Raw genomic sequence first — 25020 nt, 5'->3', positions numbered from 1 at the left:
GGTGCGTTTGACAAAGTGCAGTGTGAAAGCTAACCGAACCAGATGAAAAATGCAACAATGTTGCAACGTCACGACCCCCCCCCCCCCCCGAATTGCACAGTCGACCAAACTATAGGTATGAAAACGACCTCAAGTCCAAGGATAATTTACCTTGTGTTTCTAGGCAACAAGGACTGCCAGCTTGCCAATTTTGTATTTCTACTTGTGACACTGTATCTAGAAAGGGCTATATTATCCTTCAAAGTCTGTCCAGTTTGAATGAAAACACGAAGCCCCTTGTTCCATTTCTTTATAATCATATATATAAACGTTTGGAATCAAGTGCTAGTAGTTTAATGATGGTAAATGTTAAATTACTTACTTTTCCCTGTCGGCTTTGTATGTATGAGCAATCTCTGGTACCAGCGGGTCGTCCGGGTTTGGATCACAAAGCAGAGAGCAGATTGACAAAAGAACTACAGAAGAATAAAGAAGAAAGTAATTAGACTACATAGTATATAAACTGCAGAGAGAGACTAAACATGGACTATAGCCTAGGAAAAAGGTTTTACTTCTTGGCACATTTTGGTATAAAAATAATGCAAAGGGAGCACCCCAGTGACACACCACGTTAATATGCATGCTGCGTAATCGCAACGTCCTGTGTTGCATGTCCTCCCCCATCTCTTCTCCCAATTTCTCTCTCAGACTGTCCTATCAATAAACCACAAAATGCCCTAAAGAATATCTGAAATAATGCTAAGTATTTTCGATACACCTATACACATACATAACACAGCAAAAATCAACACTGCTATGACAGATACTGTGGTGTGGATGATCCCACAGTATGCTTCAGAAAAGAGCAACCAATAGACCTGGGGAGTAAGGTTCCATCTGTGATTTCTCCCCATTGTAGATCAAAGTATTACAGCCAAACCATAGTGTAGGTTCATAATCTTTGACAGAGGTATAGATTATTTAATTCTTATACTGTTACAACTAGGGATGGGTACCGAATTCGGTTCTTTTGAGGTACCGAACCGAAACACGTCGGTACTACCGAGTATCGATTCAAGTGAGATACCGGGAAAAAAAAGGGAAAAAAAATATTTTTTTTAAACTTTTTTCTTTTCATGTCAACGTTCACACGCACAATATATGCTTACCTAGGATTTGACTTGATTCAACAACAAAGCAGTTGGAGCAATGGCAAGCCGAAAAGGGTCGAAATTGTAGTTATTTGAAGTTAGGATTTTTTTTTCACGACTGAGGTAGGTAAATAATTTTTTTTTTAGACAAAAGTACCGAAAAAAGGTACCGTTGGGTACCGGTATCGATACCGTATCGGTTCAAATGTGAAAGGTACCCATCCCTAGTTACAACCAATAAAAAAAAAGGTCAATGTTTTAACTTAATCTTTGAGAAAATTGTTTGTTTTATACTGCAATCTTTACAACTACTGAGACGTTTGTAGCAGGGGTGTACAGTGCGACATATATATCGCACATGCTACAGCAACAGCGGTCTGTGCGATGGATGGATTTACTTCAATAGCACTGGTGCGATAGGGATTCGGTTCATATAGATACTCTTATTTTGAAAGTCCTGTAGCGGGTCTCATTTCTGCCCACGCGCAGCTCCAGCTAGGCTCCGAAAGCTAGCAACGTTCAGGTGCATATGATACTCTTATTTTGAAAAAACTCTTGTGACAACTCGACGAGTCATATCCGCGCTTCTGCAAGCAGAGCAGCGCGTTGGTCGGTTGGTGCGCAACTGCGCACTGCTGCGTTAACACAGCAGCGCCTACACGTCCCGAAATAAGTCTGTGGTGTTTTTTTTTTCTCGCAACGGGTCAAATGCATCTACATGCTTTGCACCGTCGCCATTCCTTTATGCGCACATCGCCCGAAATTAACGTTTATGTACCATTACAATCACTACAACGTTAGCAAGCTAACAAGCTAATCCTGATCAGAGGCAGAGCCAGCAGACAGTACTGTGGACTGGGGAAAGGGAAATGGGGGGGGCACTCTCTCCCCTTCCCTGTGTGTGTGCGTGCGTGCGTGCGGAAAGACGATGAAGTCACTAGTCAGGACTCAGGACAGGAGTATATTATAGTAAACTGAGGATGGACAGATAATGTTGATATTCAAATAAACAAGTTTCGAGAGGAGTGGAAGTTTGAAGACAGACTAGACTACAATATGATGCGGGGGTGGTGAGTTGAAACAGTGTGTGTGAATGAATGAAAACTTTATTTAACAGATTGCAGAATGGGTACAATACAGTACGGCTCAATACACACAATTGTTAAGGGGATGCAGACCAGAGAAAGACATTTGTCTTGTTTACATCAGGGTCCCCCATTGTGTGTGTGTGTCCCAACCGACCCCACTTCTATGTTTCAATAAATTATTTGCATTTAAAACTATTAACGCTGACTCATTCCTTCAGTCCACTCAAAATTATGCTAATATTCCTTATGTTGTTTATGATATTAATTGAAAATAGCATATGAGAGTATCATAGTAATAATAACACATGGCGATATACTAAATGACAGCCAAACATGGCACTGCAACTAAATAACACAAATACAATAGGCACATTTGTGACTGTTACAAATATAACACGTTTTATACTTGTGCTACAAGATTTTGGCCTGTGCTACAAAACTATCAACCTCTGTAGCACCAGTGCTATGTGCAAAAAAAGTTAACGTACAGCCCTGGTTTGTATCCATTGTCACTCGTTTGTTATTGTGGCATTCGCTGCCATCTTTGTTTTCATTGAACTATGAATAACACGTGAAAACTACAGCTTTTAAAAACAAACGAGTCAAGTAAGCATGAGTATATAATTCCAATAGTGTATTATGTCTGCAGAACTGAGAGGACGATATAATAACAGTGTTTGCTCGAGGCTGGTCTTCAAATGCAGTTAAGCCTTTCCTGGACAGATGTAGTTTAGTATTAGATAGTCGTGTACCCTTTACTTTTTTCAAATTGTTCTCAAATGTAAAAGCGCAGATCTAATTTAATTATGCTCAACTCTGACCTGAATAAGTAGAACCATATAAACCTGCTACCTTGAGAAACTCCTTAAAATGATCACGTGACTCCTCAGGTCCATCATTGGTATAACAAAAATATCATTGGTTGGCATCATTGGAAACTGTTGGATGCTTTGAACAATCTTTTTATATAGAGTGAAAGCTTATTTCCTTATGTAGAAGTGTAAATGAATTCCTATACACAATTTTTACATGACATTTGCTTTCCAAAATAAAGTCAGACCTACACATGATTGATTCACAATAAAAAGCCTGAATTAACTAGTTTTAAATCACAATACAGGATTCCTTAGAATCAATACTAAAACGGATAAAACATAAAAAAAAGTATATATACAGTATATAAATTAAATTATATAAATTAAATTATATATACACATATATATTGACCCAAATATGAGACCATTTGCCACAAATTACACCTGAAAAAGTGAGGTCATCTTTTAGGCTATGTCCAGACGAAAACGATTTACGGTAGATCTTTTTCGTTTATTTAAAAAAAAAGTTTTCCGTAAAAACGAAATTGTCTCAAGAAATAAGTGTGTGCCACAAATGTACAAAATAAATGTCTTTCCTGTTTTAAACGTCGCTCTTTTATTTTGAAACCCCCCGACCATGTTATCGTTGTTTGTTGCTAGCAGAATAACTTTGTGTCGTCCGGTTCTGTGCTTTTGAGCTAACGTAACGCTAGTTTCCAAAGGAGAGGAGAGAGAGAGACCGCGGCTCACATGCGCAAAATGCAGCTACAGCCTACAGGCAATCGATGATGAGGATTTGAATTGGCAGGAGAGAGAACGTGTCAAAGCCGTATATAATATGGTGCGCGCAGCTCAAACTACCTGTTGTATTCAATTAATTGATTGATGTTTAACTTGTCCCTGTGTCCAGTCCTTTCGACTAGCAAACGTTGTCTGTATTTAACGTTACCTCAGGACAGGGCTGTACAGTGAGAGATATATGTCGCACGTGCTACAGCAACATCGGTCTGTGCGATGAATGGATTTACTTAGTAGCACTGGTGCGATAGGCATTCGGTTCATATCGATACTCTTATTTTGAAAATCCTGTGGCAACTCTCATTTCCGCCCAAGCGCAGCTCGCCATAATATATATGGCTCCGGCAGCTAACAACGTTCGGTTCATATCGATACTCTTATTTTTAAAATCCTGTGGAGTCGACTCGTATCCGCTCTACAGCACACAGCAGTACTCGTCTCAGTAGCAGCAGTAGCGTCTGGAACACGCACATTGCAACATAGCAAGGCTAGTGTGCCTATTTCGCGAAACAAATCCCTGCCATTTTATTCCGCAACGGGTCAAATGCATCTAACATGCTTTGCAATCCTCGCCATTCCTTTATGACCACGTCGGGTTAAAGTCCGAAATTAACATTATGTTAGCGTAAGCTAACAACAAGCTAAAACCCTGTTCAGAGCCAGAGAGAGAACAGCAGAGTGGGGACTGGGAAGGAGGGGGGGGCATTCTCCCTTCTGTATGTGTGTGTGTGTGTGTGTGCGTTTGAAAAGATCAGATGAAGTCAGATGAGTATATTATATTGATAGTAAATGTACTGAGGGTTGACAGATAATGTTGATATTTAAACATAAAAAATACAATACATAATAAATTTATTCACGATCATCATGCAACATAAAACAATTGCAGGAATGGTTTGGGAGAGGAAGGGGTTTTAGGTTGCGTGAATGAATGAATGAATGAAAACCTTATTTAACAGATTGCAGAATGGGTACAATACAGTACGGCTCAATACAATTGTTAACACTTTAACTGCCACACACGAGATATCTCGGGTTTATTTTTTTAGCGATCTGAAATCATATTGCATCACGCGAGCCTACCCGAGTATACACGAGCGGCGCCGGAGATCATATGTGGAAAAAAGCGCCCCCTATCGTCCTTCAGATGACATAAGGGATTTTGGAATGGACTCAATGAAAATGGATGGGGAAAAAAATCCGGTACTCCACATTTTCCAGTCCACTGATCCAGCCGGGGTTACCACAGTTCATTCTGGAGCCTCTGAGCCCTGCTGATCATGGAGTTCTACTGTATCGCGTTGGATCTATACACTTATCGATTTTTTCAAATGGTGATCAGGAATTGGAATATACCAGTTGGATACCATCTGATGTCAGGTAAGGACTCTATGTTATCAGTGTTAGGATAATCAGACTAATTTTGATGAAGTTATAAGCCGTTTTGTGAAATAATAATAATAATAATAATAATAATAATAATACATCTATTTTATATAGCGCTTTTCCAGGTGCTCAAAGACGCTTTACATGGGCAGGAGAGACAAACTATGGCAAAACAAAAAACAGAACAAAAATAATACATAACAAAAATAAAATAACACCGACAGAATTAGAGGTCAAAAGCAAGATTGAAAAGGTGAGTTTTGAGGGCTGATTTAAAAGATGTGAGGGTGTTTGCATCACGGATATGGCTGGGGAGGGCATTCCAGAGGGAGGGGGCAGCAGCAGCGAAGGCCCTGTCGCCCCAGGTCCGGAGCCTGGTCGTGGGAGGTGTTAGGAGGTTGGCATCTGCAGACCTAAGGCGACGGGTGGGCGTGTGACGGTGGAGGAGGTCGGACAGGTAGGGAGGGGCAAGGTTGTTGAGGGCTTTGAATGTGATGAGTAGTATTTTAAAATGTATCCTGTATTTGATTGGAAGCCAGTGGAGGTCGTGGAGGACAGGGGTGATGTGATCAGAGCGACGGGTGGAGGTGAGCATGCGGGCAGCAGAGTTTTGGACATATTGGAGTTTATTGAGGATAGTGTTTGGTGAGCCGTAGAGGATGCTGTTGCAGTAATCTAGTCTTGGGCTCTTTCGGTTTCACTGTAAAAGTCCAAGAGGAAATCAACGCGGCGATTATCCGTGCGCGGCCCGAATGTGCTTGCGTGCACGTATAATATTGATCATCTAGCGTATTTGAAAACGATTCATAAAAAGGCTGACGAATATCAACGTTGTGGAATATTCCAGTAAAAGACGATTTTCATAGAATGGTCCAGAATGGGCTGTTTTTTTCTTTTTCTAAATGCTCTGAAATGGAAATGACGCGATAAAAAACCAATCTGCCTTGACAGCACTGACTGGAAAATAGTCTTTGATAATGCGATGGGCAGATTAGACACATAGCCATAATTTAAAACATAGATTAGGCGATATTAACGTTAACATTGGCGCCGATGGTGGCATTCAGGGGGTAAAAAGGAAAACCCGGCGTGGCACTCAAAGTGTTAAGGGGATGCAGACCAGAGAAAGACGTTTGTCTCGTTTACATCAGGGTCCCCCATTTTCAATTCATAGTGACATTTATGACATACACAACATGCATGACATTAGGGCTGCAACTAACGATTATTTTGGTAGTCGACTAATCTGTCGATTATTTTTTTTTGGCACTACCTATCTTTGTGAAAGTAGCTTCTCAGTTCTGGTCCAGCTGAAGACAAAGCAGAGGAACAGATTGGACATTGAGCATGACCTCAGAGTTGCTTTGTCTACCATCACCCCAGACTGAGACTCTTGTCAGGAGCAAACAACATCCCCAGTTATCCCATTAGTTCCCTGGGATGTTAAGCTAAGAAGTCTGCTAAGAAGGATATTATTTATTATTATTATTTTATTTCATTGTGTTTTTAGCCCTAGTTGCACTTTTGTTGCAACCCCAGTTATCCCATTAGTTCCCCCAAACTTACTGTCGGTCTGTTATGTTAAGCTAAGAAGTCTTCAGCTGGACCAGAGCTGAGAAGCCACTTTCACAAAGATAGGAAGTGCAACAAAAAAAAAGAAAAAAAAAAAAAAAAAGAAAAAAAAAGAAAAAATTTATTTAACGACTAATCGACGCAAAAAGTCTGTGTCAACAAGTTTTTATGATCGACGTCGTCGATTATGTCGACTAATCGTTGCAGCCCTACATGACATTTATGGCATAGGGACATACAGGTAGTACTGTTACATTTGTGACATATACGATATGCAAATATACAGTACTGTTACCCATAGATCCTGACAGAGTATATACATATGATGGGGAGGCTGTACATTAGGAGGCGTGTTGTGAGTTCCACATTTTTTTACGGTACTTAAAGTTTAAAGCTCAATATATCAAAACGTGGCACTTTAGTGAACAGGAGGTCTATTTGTATTAAAAACAATCGATTGTTTTTCATTTAAATGTCTGGAAGAGCTCAATTAATTTTTTTTAAATTATATTTTCATTACCTTTTTTGAGTTGATCTAAATGTTACTGATTGTGTTAAATGGGCTTATGATATTGTCTCATCGATTGCAGGCACCTGCATCGTATCATGGCAGATATCGGCAAATATCGTATCGTTGTCCAAAGAATCGATATCGTAATGAAACTTGTGATTCCCACCCCTAGTAGAGTCCATACACCCAACACGAAATCCCATAATTCCTTACACGCAACGTGTCTGGCTGTGTGACGTCAACTTGTCAGCATGAAAATGACAGCCAAACATGGCACTGCAACTAAATAACAAATACAATAGGCACATTTGTGACCGTTACAAATATAACACGTTTTATACTTGTGCTACAAGATTTTATCAACCTCTGTAGCACCAGTGCTATGTGCAAAAAAAGTTAACATACAGCCCTGCCTCAGGATACCACTGTCTATTGTATTTAGTTGGTTAGCTATTTAGCTAATGTTGATAGCATTGAATACCATCAACACTAGCTGGCTGGCTACAGCTGGCATCGTAAATGCCAGCCATGGGAATACTATTTACTAAATTATGGAGGCTTTTTAATCGTCAAGGTAAGAGGATTCGTCATGATCAACTGAAGGCGTACGCTATGGAACAGTATGTGCTTGGCTACTACTTGGGTTTTCAGGGTCTAGGGATAGGAGGTGTTCAACTTTGGAGTAAAATTTGGCCCCTTTCCCAGTAGGCTAGCATGACATGTTTGGTATCAATGGAATTGAGATTTCTAGTTTCATACGATACCACTGGCTTCACACTAGCTTCAAACCTGAGCCCACTACAGCCATCAACAGATAGTAATGCCAATGTCGGATGATCCACCGGCTCATCATTAGGTTTCAGAGGGTTGAAAGTAGGCCAAGTTGTCAGCACTGAGGAAGAGTTATAATTCACATTTTAAGATCATGGTGACCACTGCCTGCCTGCCTGCCTCCCACCAATCGCTGAGATGAGCAGCGCTCTGGTCATTACCGAGGCTGACGTGCGGATCAACGTACGCAAAGCAGCCGGGGCAGATGGCATCCCAGGCGGGGTGATCAGAGTGTACGCGGAGCAGCTGGCTAGGGAGTCCACTGATATATTCAACCTCTCTCTCTCCGAGTGTGTAGTCCTAGGCATAAAAGAAAATATTGTTTGGTTCCTGTTCGTTGTCAGTTAAGGCCATGGGTAGGTAGGGAATTTATTTTATTTTATTTTTTCCCACGGCGACTATGGATAGGGAATTTCTTTATTTAATTAAAATGTTCAGAACAACATGGATGCATGTACTCTGCCAGCATGTTTAATATCCATAATACTAAAGGGTTGACCAAGATTTTTATGAAACTTTATTGTAAATTTTTTTTTATATACTTTTATATACAAATAAATTGGGTCGCACCTAAATCGGCAGAGTCGGTCGGCAACCGGAACCAAACCATTTTTTTTTTAGGCCCTAGGGGTGGGCAGTATGGCCTAAAACGTATACCACTGTATATAAAAGTTTTTGGACAGTAACAGTATATATATATGACTGTATTTGTTTTTCTTGTAATAATAAAGCGTTTTCTTTTACTTAATGTGGTTCCAAGTGGTCATAATGTCCTGTGAAAATATTTCCTTCTTATTTTTATTTGGTTACCAAGCAACATACGTCCACTAAAAGTAGTTATTTTTGCCACTGAAACAGAAATTGAGTGAAAAAATAAGTCTTGTTCTGAAATCCCTTGAGGGTGTGTGTTTACCTTGTGATGCAGCTGGACTGTGTGTGCGTGTGTGTGAACCAGGAAACAAACCAGGCATAAACTTAACACTTGTTGCAACTTTTAGCATCATCTAAAATATAAAAATGGTTTGTTTGTACGTTTACAAATTATGTCAACATGTTGCATCCTTTGCATAATGTTCATAAACTCTTGATATGGACAGACAGCTGGACTGTGTGTGCGTGTGTGTGAACCAGGAAACAAACCAGGCATAAACTTAACACTTGTTGCCACTTTTAGCATCATCTAAAATATAAAAACAATGGTTTGTTTGTACGTTTACAAATTATGTCAACATGTTGCATCCTTTGCATAATGTTCATAAACTCTTGATATGGACAGACACGCTTAAGTTGTGGCTAGCTGTTGTGCTAAATGGACCCCAATACCCGAGCCATCCTGGTTAATCAAAATACTTTTTACTCAAGGAATCTGCTGTTCAATGAGTGGAGATAGCTGTTGCAAATTATGCAGACAGAGTGGAGGTAAAGTAGTGTTAAATATGACTATTTGATACGGATGGACGCGCTGAAATTGAAACTAAACTGAGTTGTACTAACATGGACCCAAACAGTACAGACTTTAGTGGAGGTAATGCAATGTAAATGATTACAAATGGTAACCGACTTTTTTTTATCTACTTTTTTTCTCCCATTTTCAATTTTTTTCCCATCCCAATTTCGTATCGTCCAATTCTACCCTCCCCTGTCTCAAACGCTGTTAGGCCATGCCTCCCACAAGCCGGCTGCAATGTGGACTAAGCCTTACATCACGTGTCCCCTCCGGTACTCGAGGAAGCAGCAGTCGCATCTTTTCACCTGCACAGCGCGATCTCTCAGCGTCGGGGGTCTGCGTTTGGAGGGCACGCTGCCCCCATCGCTTCCTGATTCTGCTGCGCAGGCGGCACCAATCGACCTGTAGGAGTCGCTGTCCACAACGTCCGATCCCCACCCATCAGCTTCCCACCCTCTAATACTGCCAATTGTATTAGTATGAACGACCAGCCAAGCTGATAGCAATGCGGAGAGCTGGGCTCGAATCCAGCGTCTCCTGCATTGGTGGTGAGCGCCTTGCCCACTGCACCACCTAGCCGCCGATTGACGATAGGTATTAACACATTCGGGGCCAGACCCGCAATATCCCGGGTTAACTCGCCATGTGCTGGGCGCCAAACCAGAGATATCTCTGGTTTTAATCGTTATTTCTTTTATTCACTATTGCCACTCATAATTCATCAGGGCAGCTTGTGCATGCTGTTCTGAATGTGTCTGAGCTGGCAGACAGTCAATACCGCCCTCTAACGCCTTCGGCCGCTATTGCACTACATTTGAAACAATGTAGTTTGTTTTCTGGGCCGAGCTGAGCCGTGCGGGCGGGGTTTAAATACTCCGGCGGGACAAGCGCTTACAACGATGCATCAACTAAGCCCCCCCCTCCCCCTCGTTCATATGCGCCAGGCAGGGAGGCTGTGTGCTGGAGAACGCGAATGCAAGTCTTGTGGCTAGCTTCTGATTGATGGCGAGCTAGCACCCTTTTCCCATTACTGCCACACTGTAATTTTTTTCTGTGGCATACGTTGCAAAAACACACACCTGGCTCTTTTAGTTTTTTGCACCATGAACTAAAAGGCTTGTTATCATACAAACAAGGGACTAAACACTAGGGGTGGGAATCACCAGTTTCATCACGATACGATATCGATTATTTGGACGATACGATATTTGCCGATATCACAAAGTGTGCCACGATACGATACGATTCGATTCAGGTGCCTGCGATCGATATGAGATGATATTATATGCCCATTCAGTAACATTTAGATCAACTCAAAAAAGGCAACGGAAATATCATTTGACAATTTTTATTTTTGAGCTCTTCCAGACATTTAAATGAAAAACTATTTATTGTTTTTAATACAAATAGACCTCATGTTCACTGTAAAGTGCCACGTTTTGACAAACTGAGCTTTAAACTTTAAGTTACATTTTTTGGAACTCACAAGTCACAACACGCAACCTAAAACCCCTCTTTCCAAACGCAGACACACAGGGAGAATGCCCCCCCTTCCCCAGTCCCACAGGCCATCAGAGCCTTGAACACTGAACTCTCCACGCACAAGCACACATGAGCACACACACAACACACACTGTACACGCTTACACACTAGCAGCCACTTTAACATGAGCACACACACACACACTCATGCTGCACACGCTCACACTACGGACACTTTACAGAAGGAAAGATCACTTTAAGAATGTACAGATACCGATATGCCTACTTTGTTTACTTGTTATTGCACTATATCGCTCTATTGGCTGGACTCTTATATTATATTACTACTTGTATTATGCACATCGTTGCGGGCAGGTCGTTGTACCTGTATGCCGTGACAAATAAAACTCTTGTATCTTGTAATGGACCTCTGCTGTTCTCTCTATATGGCTCTGATCAGCTTAGCTTAGTTAGCTTACACTAACGCAACTTTAATAGACCCGTCTCAAACCCTGCCCCTTTTCTTGATCCTCCAATCACAGCTGTCGCTTACCTCTGAAGTCAGAGGTAAGCAACAGCTGTGATTGGAGGATCAAGAAAAGAGGGCAGGGTTTTGAGACAGGTCCATTTCGGTATTTAACGCGACGTGGCAATAAAGGAATGGCGAGGATGCAAAGCATGTTAGATGCATTTGACCCGTTGTGGGGAAAAAAAACAACAGGCACTTATTTCGGGTCGCAAAATAGGCGGACTCTGAAGCAATGCTGTCTAACGTCTACACACGCTGAGCTGCGCTGAGCTACTGTTGTTGCGGCCGGGCGGATATGCTCACCAGGGGATTTTCAAAATAAGAGTATCGCATGAATCGATCTTTTTACGTTGCATCGATCCTATTTGATAATTGATAATAGATCGATATATCGATCTGGATCGATGTATCGTACCACCCCTACTAAACACGTTTCGCAATTATGCCACAACAATGTGGAACGCCCTACCCACAGCCGTAAACTAATTTGAACTATTCCCTACCCACATTCAAAACCACTCTCAAAGAGCACCTACGGGAGGCTGCAATTCTAAACTGGCCACCGTAAATGTCCAACGCATCCCCTTAACAATTGTGTGTATTGAGCCACACTGTATTGTACCCATTCTGCAATCTGTTAAATAAAGTATTCATTCATTCATTCAAGTTACCCCGCTCATATGGGCTCCGATAAGAATCAGAGGTAGATCAACGTGTGAGAAATAAGTTTTGTTTGGGTTTTGTCCGCTAAAGTAGGCCTAATGCAGGATTTGTGCACATGTGTTTTCTGACATAGCCTAATGATGTGAATGCGTTTCTGCTACTGGATATACCAGATCCAGAGAGATACACCTGTGTGATGTTGTTGCTACGGAGTTAAGCTAAAGGATACTCACAAGTCACAACCACAGCAGAGGACTCACGTATTTGTACTGTGAAGTAGGGATGCACCGATCCGATATTGGTATCGGCCGCCGATATCAGTAAAATAACTGGATCGGGTATCGGTAAAAAATAAAAAATATCCGATCTTTTTTTATAATAAATAAAATAAGAAAACCATTCAGTAATTTATATATGTGTTAATTTGTTACATTTAGTTTCACTAAGTTAGGAAAGTAATGTTTTAAGTCAAGCCTGATGTTGCCTTGCACAAAAGAATGATCCCAGTTTCTTCCACACAGTGACAGTGAGGCATACAGTTTATTAATTGAATGAAGTTTATTTTCTGTCTTTGTTTACAACAAATCAAAAAACACACTTGTGATCCTTTACAATTCTTAAAAACTAAATATATTTTAATATATAAAAAAAAAAACATGGATTAAATGTGTTTTTTCTTTTTTTATATATAACTTTCTTTGAAAAAATATTTTGACAATGGGTATCGGATCGGTATCGGTATTGGTATTGGCCGATACCCAAACCCAAGTATCGGTATCAGGACTGAAAAAGTCGGATCGGTGCATCCCTACTGTGAAGTAACACGACAATGACAAATGTGTTGTTTGTTTTTCTTTTTGACATAGTTGCGGCACACGGAACAAGTTAACAACTCACCACTACAGCTCCCAGTAGCCTAGCCAGTCTCTTGAAACACCGCTATCTACAAACTACCATTCCTCTCGAAACTTTTTGTTAAGTGGTCCCGCTCATCCTTTTCGTCTGAGAAAACCGCGGTGGGTTTTCTTTTTAGTTGCCGGCTTACCCCTTCCATTTAACGCTATTAAGCTAACGTTAGCTAATCGGTATAGCAGGCGTGCGTAACGTTACAGTGCAAGCAGGTACATAAGCAGGTGGTGGATGTGACGTCGGTAAACAAGGAGAGATTGACACGTGAGGCTGCAAAAAAGGAGATAAATTATTTTACATTACTATTTTTTGGCGGACAGACCTCTCAGACCTCGCAAATGTCACTCGCCAAACCTGCCCGCCATTGGCGCTTGCTTATGTTGTTCTGTCTACAAATAATAAAATCCGTCACGACTCCGAATCAAATTGACAGAAATCCATCTCAAGACTGAACGCTTTAATTGGATTTATTTTTTTGCATTACATCAGAGACAAGGTAAGGACACTATATTAGAGCTGCCGCGGTATTGATTATTTCCTTACCGCACAAATTTGCAAAATATTTCCTACCGCCGCGGTTATTACCGCATGCACACAAAAAATAAAAAAAAAAAGTTTGAATGCATTTTTTTTTTAGTAGTAGTCTACTCTTTATAGCATATAGCCTGCCTCTAGTCTAAATGTCTATTTTTAGAGGATGACTTTGCAGCATGAATATTGTTTGGGATTCGGCAAGCACGCATTAGTTATTGAAAGTGAAACACGGATTCGAAGTTTACCCTCTGGTCGTGCGCCGTTCACTCGGTGTCGCGGGCAGGGGTGGTTACCCCTAACCCCCCCGACCCTTTCTTATTATTATTACTATAAAGTTACTACTTTATAATAAATGCATTCGTTTTGTGGCATTAACATTATATAGTTATACGTTCAATAACATCAGCGTATTTACCGGACAATAGCAAGGCAAGCAATACTCTATTCATATCTCAGTTCCTTTCTTTGCTCAGAGCGTGCTGAGTTGTCCCATTCTGCGGTCTGTTAATAAAGTTTTCAATCAGACAAGTGTATAGAACGAAGGGCTTTTATTATAACATTCGTTGCAGACAGTAAAATCATTATGTCTCGTTTAGTACTCCTTAGGAGCGATCGTAGTCCACTCCGGCGGAGAGTTAAAGCTAACGTTATTAGCCGTGTTGTGATGATCTGACATTCAGGAAGTAAAAACCTAAGACGCGCTTGCCGATTGGTGGTAACACACTGCATGACGCTACAACGTGTGACGCGTCTCTCTTCTGACCAATCAGTGGTCTGCAATGTTTCACGTGACTTTTCTGGTACCCAATAGGGTCGCTTGGAACCTCGATAGATGAGTAGGGTATATCTGCAGAGCCGCAAGCCCAACGAGAGGAGGGTAATTTATTATTATTATTATAAAAAACAGCGGTGACGCGGTATTCAGCCTACTCTGCGGTGGCCGTGATGTAACAGCGATACCGCGGTAATGCGGTAATCGCGGCAGCTCTACACTATATATATCCAATCTTGCGTTGATCTGATATATTTTTCTCCCGCGATCGAAGCCGTCTGTGTGGACTGTGTGTGCTGTTTACCGTTGGTCACATCACAGCATGCAGGGGCGCCCCGCTACAAGCCCCCTTTCATGGGTGCATGAGGAGACATAACGATAATCTAGCGTTGATTTCAGGAAGATTCGATAATCAGGCGAAAAATGACAACGTGATAATGATAACTGGATTTCACTATCTATTTTCGTGTCTTTTCCTGTGATTACGGGTACTCAAAATCACCCAAACTATACTCATATTCACCACGGTATAAAACGGTCTCACTCGCCAAACGTAAAATCTGCCCGCCAATGGCGCTTGGCGGGCTCTAATTTCGCGCCCTGTTCATATAGTTTAAGCACTCGCAAACATGGCATTCTCTCCATTGAATAAAGCGCTGGCACGCAATGGCCCAATGCCCATAGCGCCCTCTGGCATCCAATGCGTTAAGCATCGGGTATAACATTATTGCAATAAACGCAGATCATATTTGACCAGAATTTATCAAATTTGTCAGGGATATTGAAATCTTCAGACATGTGGACCGGCTCAAATTCTTTCTAGTGAAAACCCTGCCTCGGAATCACTTTCCATCGAACTAATTCATCTTCTTTGATGCATCAGGAACGGTGGCTCCCGCATCACGCTCGCTGCCCTCCAGTTCAGAAAGCATGCGTTTGTTTACACCAAGGTTTACGTTGCACTAGAGTCGATGCATATTTTTTTTATTAGCCAATAATGGGCCAACTTTTTGACGTGTCTATTTCTACAAACTAGTTTATTATATTTTAATGGCAGTGCACAGTTCACTAGCTTTGTGGGTTACATTTGTAAATGTGAAAAAGTCCAAAAGTAGCCTTCTATACCGGTACAGTCAAATCTCTACCGTGGCACAGATTTCTAGCGGGATACCGGTTCAACCGGTATGTAATCCCCTCCTGTTTCAGCCACTATTGTTCTGGTGCCAAAAAAGAACAAAGTAACATGCCTGAATAACTGGCACCACGTTGCCCTCACTCCCATAGCGAGTAAATACTTTGAGAAGCACGTTAAAAATGTATCCGACCATCAACAATCACTGACCCTCACCAATTTGTCTACCGGCGCAAACACCTCTACCGCTCTGACCCTCAACACAGGGGACCCCCAGGGCTGTGTCCTGAACCCACCCTCTACTCCCTCACCTGTACAAACACCTCTACCGCTCTGACCCTCAACACAGGGGACCCCCAGGGCTGTGTCCTGAACCCACCCTCTACTCCCTCACCTGTACAAACACCTCTACCGCTCTGACCCTCAACACAGGGGACCCCCAGGGCTGTGTCCTGAACCCACCCTCTACTCCCTCACCTGTACAAACACCTCTACCGCTCTGACCCTCAACACAGGGGACCCCCAGGGCTGTGTCCTGAACCCACCCTCTACTCCCTCACCTGTACCGCTCTGACCCTCAACACAGGGGACCCCCAGGGCTGTGTCCTGAACCCACCCTCTACTCCCTCACCTGTACCGCTCTGACCCTCAACACAGGGGACCCCCAGGGCTGTGTCCTGAACCCACCCTCTACTCCCTCACCTGTACCGCTCTGACCCTCAACACAGGGGACCCCCAGGGCTGTGTCCTGAACCCACCCTCTACTCCCTCACCTGTACCGCTCTGACCCTCAACACAGGGGACCCCCAGGGCTGTGTCCTGAACCCACCCTCTACTCCCTCACCTGTACCGCTCTGACCCTCAACACAGGGGACCCCCAGGGCTGTGTCCTGAACCCACCCTCTACTCCCTCACCTGTACCGCTCTGACCCTCAACACAGGGGACCCCCAGGGCTGTGTCCTGAACCCACCCTCTACTCCCTCACCTGTACCGCTCTGACCCTCAACACAGGGGACCCCCAGGGCTGTGTCCTGAACCCACCCTCTACTCCCTCACCTGTACACTTACGACTGTGTAGCCACAAACAGCTCCAACATGGTGATCACAACAGTGATCTGCTTAATCACCAACAATGATGAAATGGCCTACAGAAGTGAGGTTGACAACCTGGCACAGGAGGGGGGGAAGAGAGGCCTGGACCCCATCAACATCAATGGGTCTGCTGTGGAGAGTTAACAGATTCAAGTTCCTCTGTGTTCATATCACAGAGGACCTCACCTAGGACAAGCACACTGGACAGGTGGTGAAGGCGGCACAGCAATGGCTCTTTCACCTCAGGTGGCTAAAGAAATTAGGCAAATCCTACAGGCCTTCCATAGAGGCACAACTGGGAGCACCCTAACTGGATGCATCACCGCCTGCGCCTGGTATGGGACTAAGGATGCACGATAATTATCGGGCCGATATCAGCAATTATGACGTCATCCCGATAACGTTATTAATAGCTCCGATAATATAATATATTTTTTGGTAAAAAAAAATGCGGTGTGGGTGAATTGGAATGAAGTGCGTTTGTTTTGACTGTAGACTCCTCCCGTTTTGTCAGTACTGTGGTACGACTGACAGCGTGTGGTTTAGGAACAGGGCGTTTTACACAAATCCAGCGCTCCCTTTCTTGGCTGTGACGTAGCCACGCAAGTTTCTGGAAGCAGCGCGGATGTTAACAACAAAGATGGCCGCGTCGGTACTCGGAATTTCAGAGGAAAAAGTTTGCTTGCTATTTGTAATAAATGCAATGCAGAAGTTCCACAAGGAGGGAAAAGGGCAACAACTTGCAATACATCCAGCCCGACGGGTCATCTGCGGCATCACCACCGCCACGACGGTGTGTTATTGTGTTAACTTAGAAGCCCACGACGACGCGAGGAGCTAAGCAAAGCTAGCCCCTTTCGTGGCTGTGATGCAACCCTTGGTTGAATACGCAGTCACTTATTGCTCCGTAGTAGCCAGGTTAATTTGCACCACCAAGGACTGCTTAAAAGCTAGCGGCTTGAGCCCTTGGGTCATTTCTGTCAAACTTCTTTAATTTAGCAAACGACTCGTCAATAGGTACAAGCGTGCTCGCGCCGTCGTCGCGGGCCCCCAACACCGTGGCGGTGGTGATGCCGCAGGTGACCCATTGTGGTGGTGATGTGAGGTGGTGATGTGTCCACTCAAAGCCTCTTTTTCAAGGCTCCGCTTTGAAAAAAGAAGAACAAAAAGCTTCGAGCGTCTTAGGTTGGATGCACCACAAGCTGTTGACTGATTGTGAATTTTCATTTGGAAAAATAAATATGGTCACTTTATCAGTCAAAACTGTTGTCTTGGCTTTCGTTTCTGTTGTCTGGTTAGGTCACATTTAAGTTTGTGTTAAGTTATTGTCCTGGGAAGTCTTTATGTATTATTATTGTATTGTGATATGTTTTGATTCATGTTGAAAAAAAAGATTTTGATAAAAAAAAAATACACATTAAAAAAAAAATTATAATACAATAAATATCGGTTATCGATATCGGTTATCGGCTTGAAGAGCATAAAGTTATCGGTGTCAAAAAAGCAATATCGTGCATCCTGCTCTGCCCTCAATTGCAAAGCAATACAGAGGGTCATATGAACAGCCCAGAGCATCAATGGATGCAAGCTTCCCTCGATCCAGGATATATACAACAGATAGTGTCAGCAAAGCCCTGTAGGATTATGAAAGTCCCGAACCAAGGACTGTTTCAGCTGATGCCGTCTGGTAAACGGTACCCGAATATCAGGGCCCAGACTAGGGCTTAACGATTAATCGATTTTTTTTTAAATCTTTTCCCCCCTCCTTTTTCCTCAGTTTTTCTCCCATCCCAATGTTAGTCGTTATGCCAATTCCCAATCCCCTTCCTGGTCGCTGCGCACCTACCCCCTACAGTCGGTCTGGGAGAGTGGAGGCTATCACATGCTTCCTCCGACACATGTGTAGTCAATCAACCGCTTCTTTTCACCTGGCAGCGCGGACTCTGACTGATCCTTTCCTCGCTGAGCAGGCGCCCCGACCGAACTGTAGGAGTCGCTGTTTACAACGACCAGGACCCACCCACCGGCTTTCCCACCCTCTAACACTGCCAATTGTGTTAGTATGAACGACCAGCCAAGCCGGTAGCAACGCCGAGAGCTGGGCTCGAACCCAGCATCTCCTGCGTTAGTGGCGAGCGCCTTGCCCACTGCGCCACTTAGCCGCCCACGATTAATCGATTTTAAATCAAAATCGCAATTTGGAATGGTGCAATTAACAAATCGGGGGGGAAAAAAGCACTTTTTTACATTTATTTAACCAGGAAGTCCCATTGAGATACAAGATCGGTTTGAGAGAGGGAGGTAAGGGGTTTTAGATTGTGTGTTGTGAAGTTTAGACTTCAGAGAGGGAGAGTAAAGTACAGAAAAAAAGGTACCGACGAGTACCGGTATCAATTCCCAGGTAAAAAGAAACATTTTCAGACTCGGTGTCCTGAAAAGACCCACCGCGTAGGCCAGATGCAAGCCGCATTTTACAATAAACCTCTGTGGGGCTGATTAAAAAATATATATTTAGCAAATTTTATCGCAATCGGAATATCTGTCCGAAAAATCGCAATTAGATTATTTCCCAAAATCGTGCAGCCCTAGCCCAGACCAGCAAACAGTTATTTTTCCCAAGGCAGTAAAAGGCTCATGAACAAATGACCGCCTGTCTGCCCACTACTCACAGTACTCAGTAACAACACTGACTATTGTATTAAATGTAATGCCATTACCATGTTTCTGCTACCACTTGCACACACTACACCTGTACTATGATTATTATACTGTGACTAACTTTGTGCTACTTATCATTGTTCAGGCTGCTACATCCGGACTGCTATTTTTACTGTTGTTTCTACTGCTGCTTTGCACACACTAGACGCATGCTATGTGGTTGTCATCTTATAGACCAGAGCTACCATATAATTGTTGTGTTGCCACTTTGCATACATTATACTCACAATGTGACTATTGTAAATTAGTATACATTTTTTTTAATTAAAGTATAAAACTCCTCAAAGCCCACCTCTTCAACTTGGCCTTTAACCCCTAATTTCTCACTTTGTATGTTGTCTGTCCACTATGTTTGTTACTTTTGTTGTTTTGCCCCCTATGTAAAGCGACCTTGGGTCTTCTGAAAGGCGCTATATAAAACTAAGTTATTATTATAAATTTGTGTATTGCTTTTTTTTCTGATGCTTTATTGATGTTTATTGATGTAACTGCTACAAGGCAGAGGATGCGTTTACAATTCATGTTCACTCATTTATGCTGTACTGTATGAAAGATGAACACATACATTTAAAAATAGCATTTTCTATCTTGTGTAAATGTCATGTAAAATATGTAAATTTAGGGATGCACCGAATATTCGGCCACCGAAAATTATCGACCGAAAATGGTTAAAAAGCCGAAAGGGTTTTAGCACCGAAAATATATCACCGAATGTCAAAGAACAGGGTTACGTAACGTTCGTAACCTAAAGTGTTGTTGTGATGACGTAATCAAAACGCGCAACGTGAGCAGCTTGGCAGCTCTTCCTGAGTTCTGCAGCCTGTGATAACTAACTCCTCTTGGGAGTCGCACTGTTTCTATGTAAACTCCGCGAGCAACGCATCCAATAAATGAGTCTTTAACATGCTTTATATCCTCGCCATTACTATATGCCCGTTGCGGTTAAAACCTTTTGAACTAACGTTAGCGTTAAGCTAGCCAACAATGCTTCCATTCCTCTTTGACCCGTCTCTCGTAAGCTACGTCATCCCCCGCTAAGAGTCATGGGAGATGTAGTAAATACAACAGTCCTGTGTGTGTGTGTGTCTTTATGCAGATATTTATGCAGTTTTAAAGCACCTTGGCTTTGTTCTTAACACTTTGAGTACCAAGAAATCTCGTTATTTAATCGTTATTTTTTTAATTATCGATTTCCATTCATTTTTCATCAATCTAGCCTCACGTTACCAGTGGGGATCTGTCTGAGCTCGAACAGGGAAAATGCCACCCCCTATCGTCTCTCCGGATGGTATTGCACCCATTGGAATGGACTGAATTAAATGGATGGGAAAGAAAGAGTCCGGATTCCCCATTTTACTTGTCAGGCATGTAACCGGAGACGATCCCAGTCATTGCCCACCCTCAGAACAGCGTGGAATATGTGTTTCCACTACCCAGCGTTGGATCAATAAACGCGATCGATATTAATTCAACGTTTACGTTTTCTAAGCCTAGTTAAAAAGTTAGTTTAGGTTTGTGTTAACGTTAGATAATGTACAAAATAAACGTATTTCCGGTGCTTTAGACGTCGCTATTTTATTTTGAAACCCCCCGACCGGAAGTATAGTAGATGCTTCCTTCGTTATCTGCTTGTGTGTCCGGTTCTGCGTTTGTTGGTTTTCGTTAGGGAATACTGTTTTCTAAATTGTGGAGGCTTTTAATAGTCAAGGTAAGAGGATTTGAAGGCATGGTATCCATAAACTTCAATCGGTTCGGATCCTTTGAATGAAATGAAAATGTAAACAAACACTGGCATCACGTTAGAAAGTAGCACTGCGTTGAGTGAAATCACTGAGCCCAGAGAGGAGTGGTTCGGCAAAAGATTTGAGTATATGCTTAGAAAACGTAAATGTCGAATTCAATAATTTTTTATTTCTCCACGTGGTAAATACACAGGTCACATGCGTTGACCGCCAGACCTCGCTGTACAGTGTTATTGAGATCAATATTTAATTTTTTCGCCATGGCATTCATAATTCATATATACAGCCGCGACGCTCCAGCTGGACCCTATAGGTGACGGCAACGACGGCTCAATACCACCGCCTGGTGGATGGTCGGGCGAGTTACACTCGACTACAGGATATGGCTGATGTGCGTCGATTAAATTCATCCGGCCGTCAGATATCGTTGCATGACTCCCGACAGACACAATGTACATAATGGATCGCTTTCTAAACTTAATAATCGATATGATTTCGGCGTTTATTGCGACATACAAACCGGAAATGGACCTAGGCGATCGACGTTGTATACTTGGGATCTTTCACCGCCAGTCTCTTTGACCCACGGTAAGAGGACACTAACGTTATTTTCAACCCAATTGTGAGTTTCCTTGTTTGCAAACCATCTGATCAATATATCCACCCATACTACATAAAGCAGTTACTGATGGCGCTCGCCACGAAATGCTGGAGACGCTGGGCTCGTCAGTTCGAGCCCAGCGCTCCACATTTGCTTTCAGTTTAGCTGGTCGTCCGTACTAATACACATTGGCCGTATTAGGGGGTGGGAAACTGATGGGTGGGGATCGGGCGTTGTGGACAGCGACTCCTACAGGTCGGTTGGTGCGCCTGCGCAGTAGAATCAGGAAGTGTCGGGGGCAGCGTGAGCCTCCCACGCGTTACTCCTCGCCACTGAGAGATCGAGCTGCGCAGGTGAAAAGATGCGACTGCTGTTACCTCAAGTACCGGAGGGGACTTGTGCTATGTATGACTTAGTCCACATTGCAGCCGGCTTGTGGGAGGCAAGAAACAGCGTCCGTGACAGGGGAGGGTTGAATTGGATGATACGAAATTGGCATGGGAGAAAAAGTGGATAAAAAAAAAAAAAAAAGCAGTTACTGATGATCGGGGAATTATAAGCAAACCCCCCCCCCCCACGCATGATGAAGCATAACTTATACCAATCATATACAGTTACATTTTTTAATATAGCGTGTATAGGGGGGAAACGGCAATCAATAATCTATATATGCGTTTAGGCCTATAACTCACGTTCTAGGAATTACTGCAGAAAACGATAAAACACACTTATATTCTAGAAGGTATTTTTGTATGAATGAAAAAGTATAACGTTCCCACATCCTGAACGATAGATAATCGATGTTGAATGGGCCATAGTAATGTCAATATAGCAATACAATTTTAAAAGTTATAGCCCTGCAAATAAGGTGAGCCACTCCATAGGCGGGCAATGTGTTAACACTTTAATCGCCGGAAACGCCGAAACTCGTCATTGCCCGCCATGCTCATTCTGCCGAAGACGCCGTAACACGTCTTTGATATCAATATTTCAAAAATCTGTGATCGAAATCATATTTCTCTCCCGGGGACCTGAGATATACTGCTGAGCTCCACTCAACTCTCTAACGGTTCAAGAGCGCCATCTGGTGGCCGATCGGCAGATCACCCAACAGGAAGTCATGTGGATGAAGTGGTGCTCACCCATATTTCGTCCGGGCACTCGCCATCATTAGCAGGACTCCATCTTGACACAGTGAACACCGATCGGTGCACATAACTTGATAAACATGATTTGGACGTATATACTATTATACAACCTGGAAATGGATCGGATATTTCGACATCCCTAATAGAAAAAAATCTATTCCACGCTCATCACCCAACGGCGCGAGGAAGATACGGTGAGTTTCAGCGTTATTTTCTAATGTCTGCTATACTAACTGCTCTGATGATCATATGACCCACACTAGATGAATGATATAACGTTGCCCACGGAATTATAAACGACCCCCCGCCCATCCGGTCAACATCAGATCATACGTAGTAACTTCTAGAAGTACCTCCAGTTGAAATTTTTTATCTGGCACCGATTGCTACCAAACTGTATTTGATCATCAATATAATGCATTTGGGGCTATAAATCAAGTTCTGGAGAAAGCTGCAGAAAACGATAAAAACATAATTATACTTTAGACCGTATTTTAGTATGAATATGTGAATGAAAAAGTATAACGTTGCTACACCCTGAACAATAGATATAAGACATTGAATGGGCCATAATAATGTCAATTTAGCAATACAATTTAAAAAGTTATAGCCCTGCAAAGGGGAACTTCTCCATAGACAACTAGAGCTGGCTAGGGATGGTAAATTATGAATTTAACCATGGCGATCAAAGTGTTAAGGGGAGACCACCCACCTAAAATACCCTTTTCCTGATTTTGGGGCAATTTTGAAATTTTTGTATAATGTTGCCCCTGTGGTGACCTATATTAAGAGACATTCACCAAGGTGGGCTTGTGCCTTTAAGAGTGTGGGGTTGTACTGTTTAGGGGACAGGTTAAATACCACTTCCGGTTCCGGGTTAACTTTGTTGTCATTTGTAAATGCTATGTGAGTGAGAAGTAAAGTACCTCAACTCGAACCACGTCTCTGGCTCGCTACTTTCTTATCGCCACATTGGTGACCCTGTGAAGAACATTTGTAACGTTAACAGAATTTAGCATTATGTCTCAAGACAACGGCGTCGCGCAACCGCAAGCTCCCGCGCCGAATGCTAACGACGCTAACATGCTACAAGCGAACATTTACGCTGCGACCGTCAAGTTGCCCGACTTTTGGCAGCATAATCCCCGGCCGTGGTTTCAACACATCGAAGCCCAATTCCAGCTGAGAGGAATAACACAGGATATAACTAAGTACTTCCATGTTGTGGCGGCGTTGGATGCTTCAACGACGGCACGGGCGATGATGCTGTTGGAGGATCCGCCGGCAGCTGACAAGTACAATGCGCTAAAGACATTCCTTCTGAAGCTATATGAACTGTCAGAACTGGAGAAAGCGGACCGCCTGCTGTCCCTCAACGGCCTCGGCGATGGCAAACCGTCGGAGTTGATGGAAAAAATGCTGGCTGTACTGGGATCAGCTGATCCCTCTTTTCTATTTACACACATTTTCTTGCGACAGCTTCCAGTGCCTGTGCGCACAGCACTGGCGAGTTCCCTCCTCTCCTCCACCAAGGACTATCGCGGCCTGGCTGCAGAAGCGGACAGGGTTTTCCTGGCCAACAGGCAGCAGCAGTTTGTACATGCGCTGCTGCCCCACCAGGGCACCTCTGCCCCACCACTGGAGGCCTATACAGACACCGCTGCTGCGGTGACAGCCCGACGCCAACCCGATGATGGGCTCTGCTATTACCATGCCAGGTTTGGGGACAGGGCCAAGCAGTGTCGCAAGCCATGCAGTTTCAAGGGGCAGGGAAACGCCAGGGCCGGCGCTCATTAGTGGCTGTGGGTGCCGGCCATGACTGCAAGCTATTGTTTATCACCGACTCCTTGTCTGGCCGGCGGCTGCTGGTGGACTCGGGCGCGCAACGCAGCATCCTGCCGGCACAGGGCGTGGACACCATGGACGGCAGACACGGGCCCCAGATGGACGCAGCGAACGGTACGCCCATACGTACCTACGGCACCAGGTATGTGGAGGTGTGTTTTGGGGGGCGCCGTTTCGGCTGGGGTTTTGTGATGGCTGCGGTGTCCACGCCGCTCCTGGGAGCAGACTTCCTCTGTGCTTTCAGCTTACTGGTAGATGTTAAAAACTGTCGCTT

General features: G+C 43.3%; 1 protein-coding gene across 1 annotated transcript in view; it reads right to left on the bottom strand.

The window, feature by feature from the left end:
- The window catches only part of ube2d4 (ubiquitin conjugating enzyme E2 D4), a 44428-nt gene that overhangs the window by 4112 nt on the left and 15296 nt on the right, over positions 1-25020 (bottom strand). Inside the window, exon 6 of the mRNA XM_084323119.1 lies at positions 362-455. Coding sequence (XP_084179245.1) covers positions 362-455 — 94 coding nt within the window. The remainder of the gene's footprint in view (positions 1-361; positions 456-25020) is intronic.

This window comes from Notolepis coatsorum, assembly GCF_963971535.1.
Source record: "Notolepis coatsorum genome assembly, chromosome: 1".
Taxonomy (NCBI): domain Eukaryota; kingdom Metazoa; phylum Chordata; class Actinopteri; order Aulopiformes; family Paralepididae; genus Notolepis; species Notolepis coatsorum.
The sequence above is the reverse complement of the archived record's forward strand: the minus strand, read 5'-3'. Positions and strand labels throughout refer to the sequence as shown.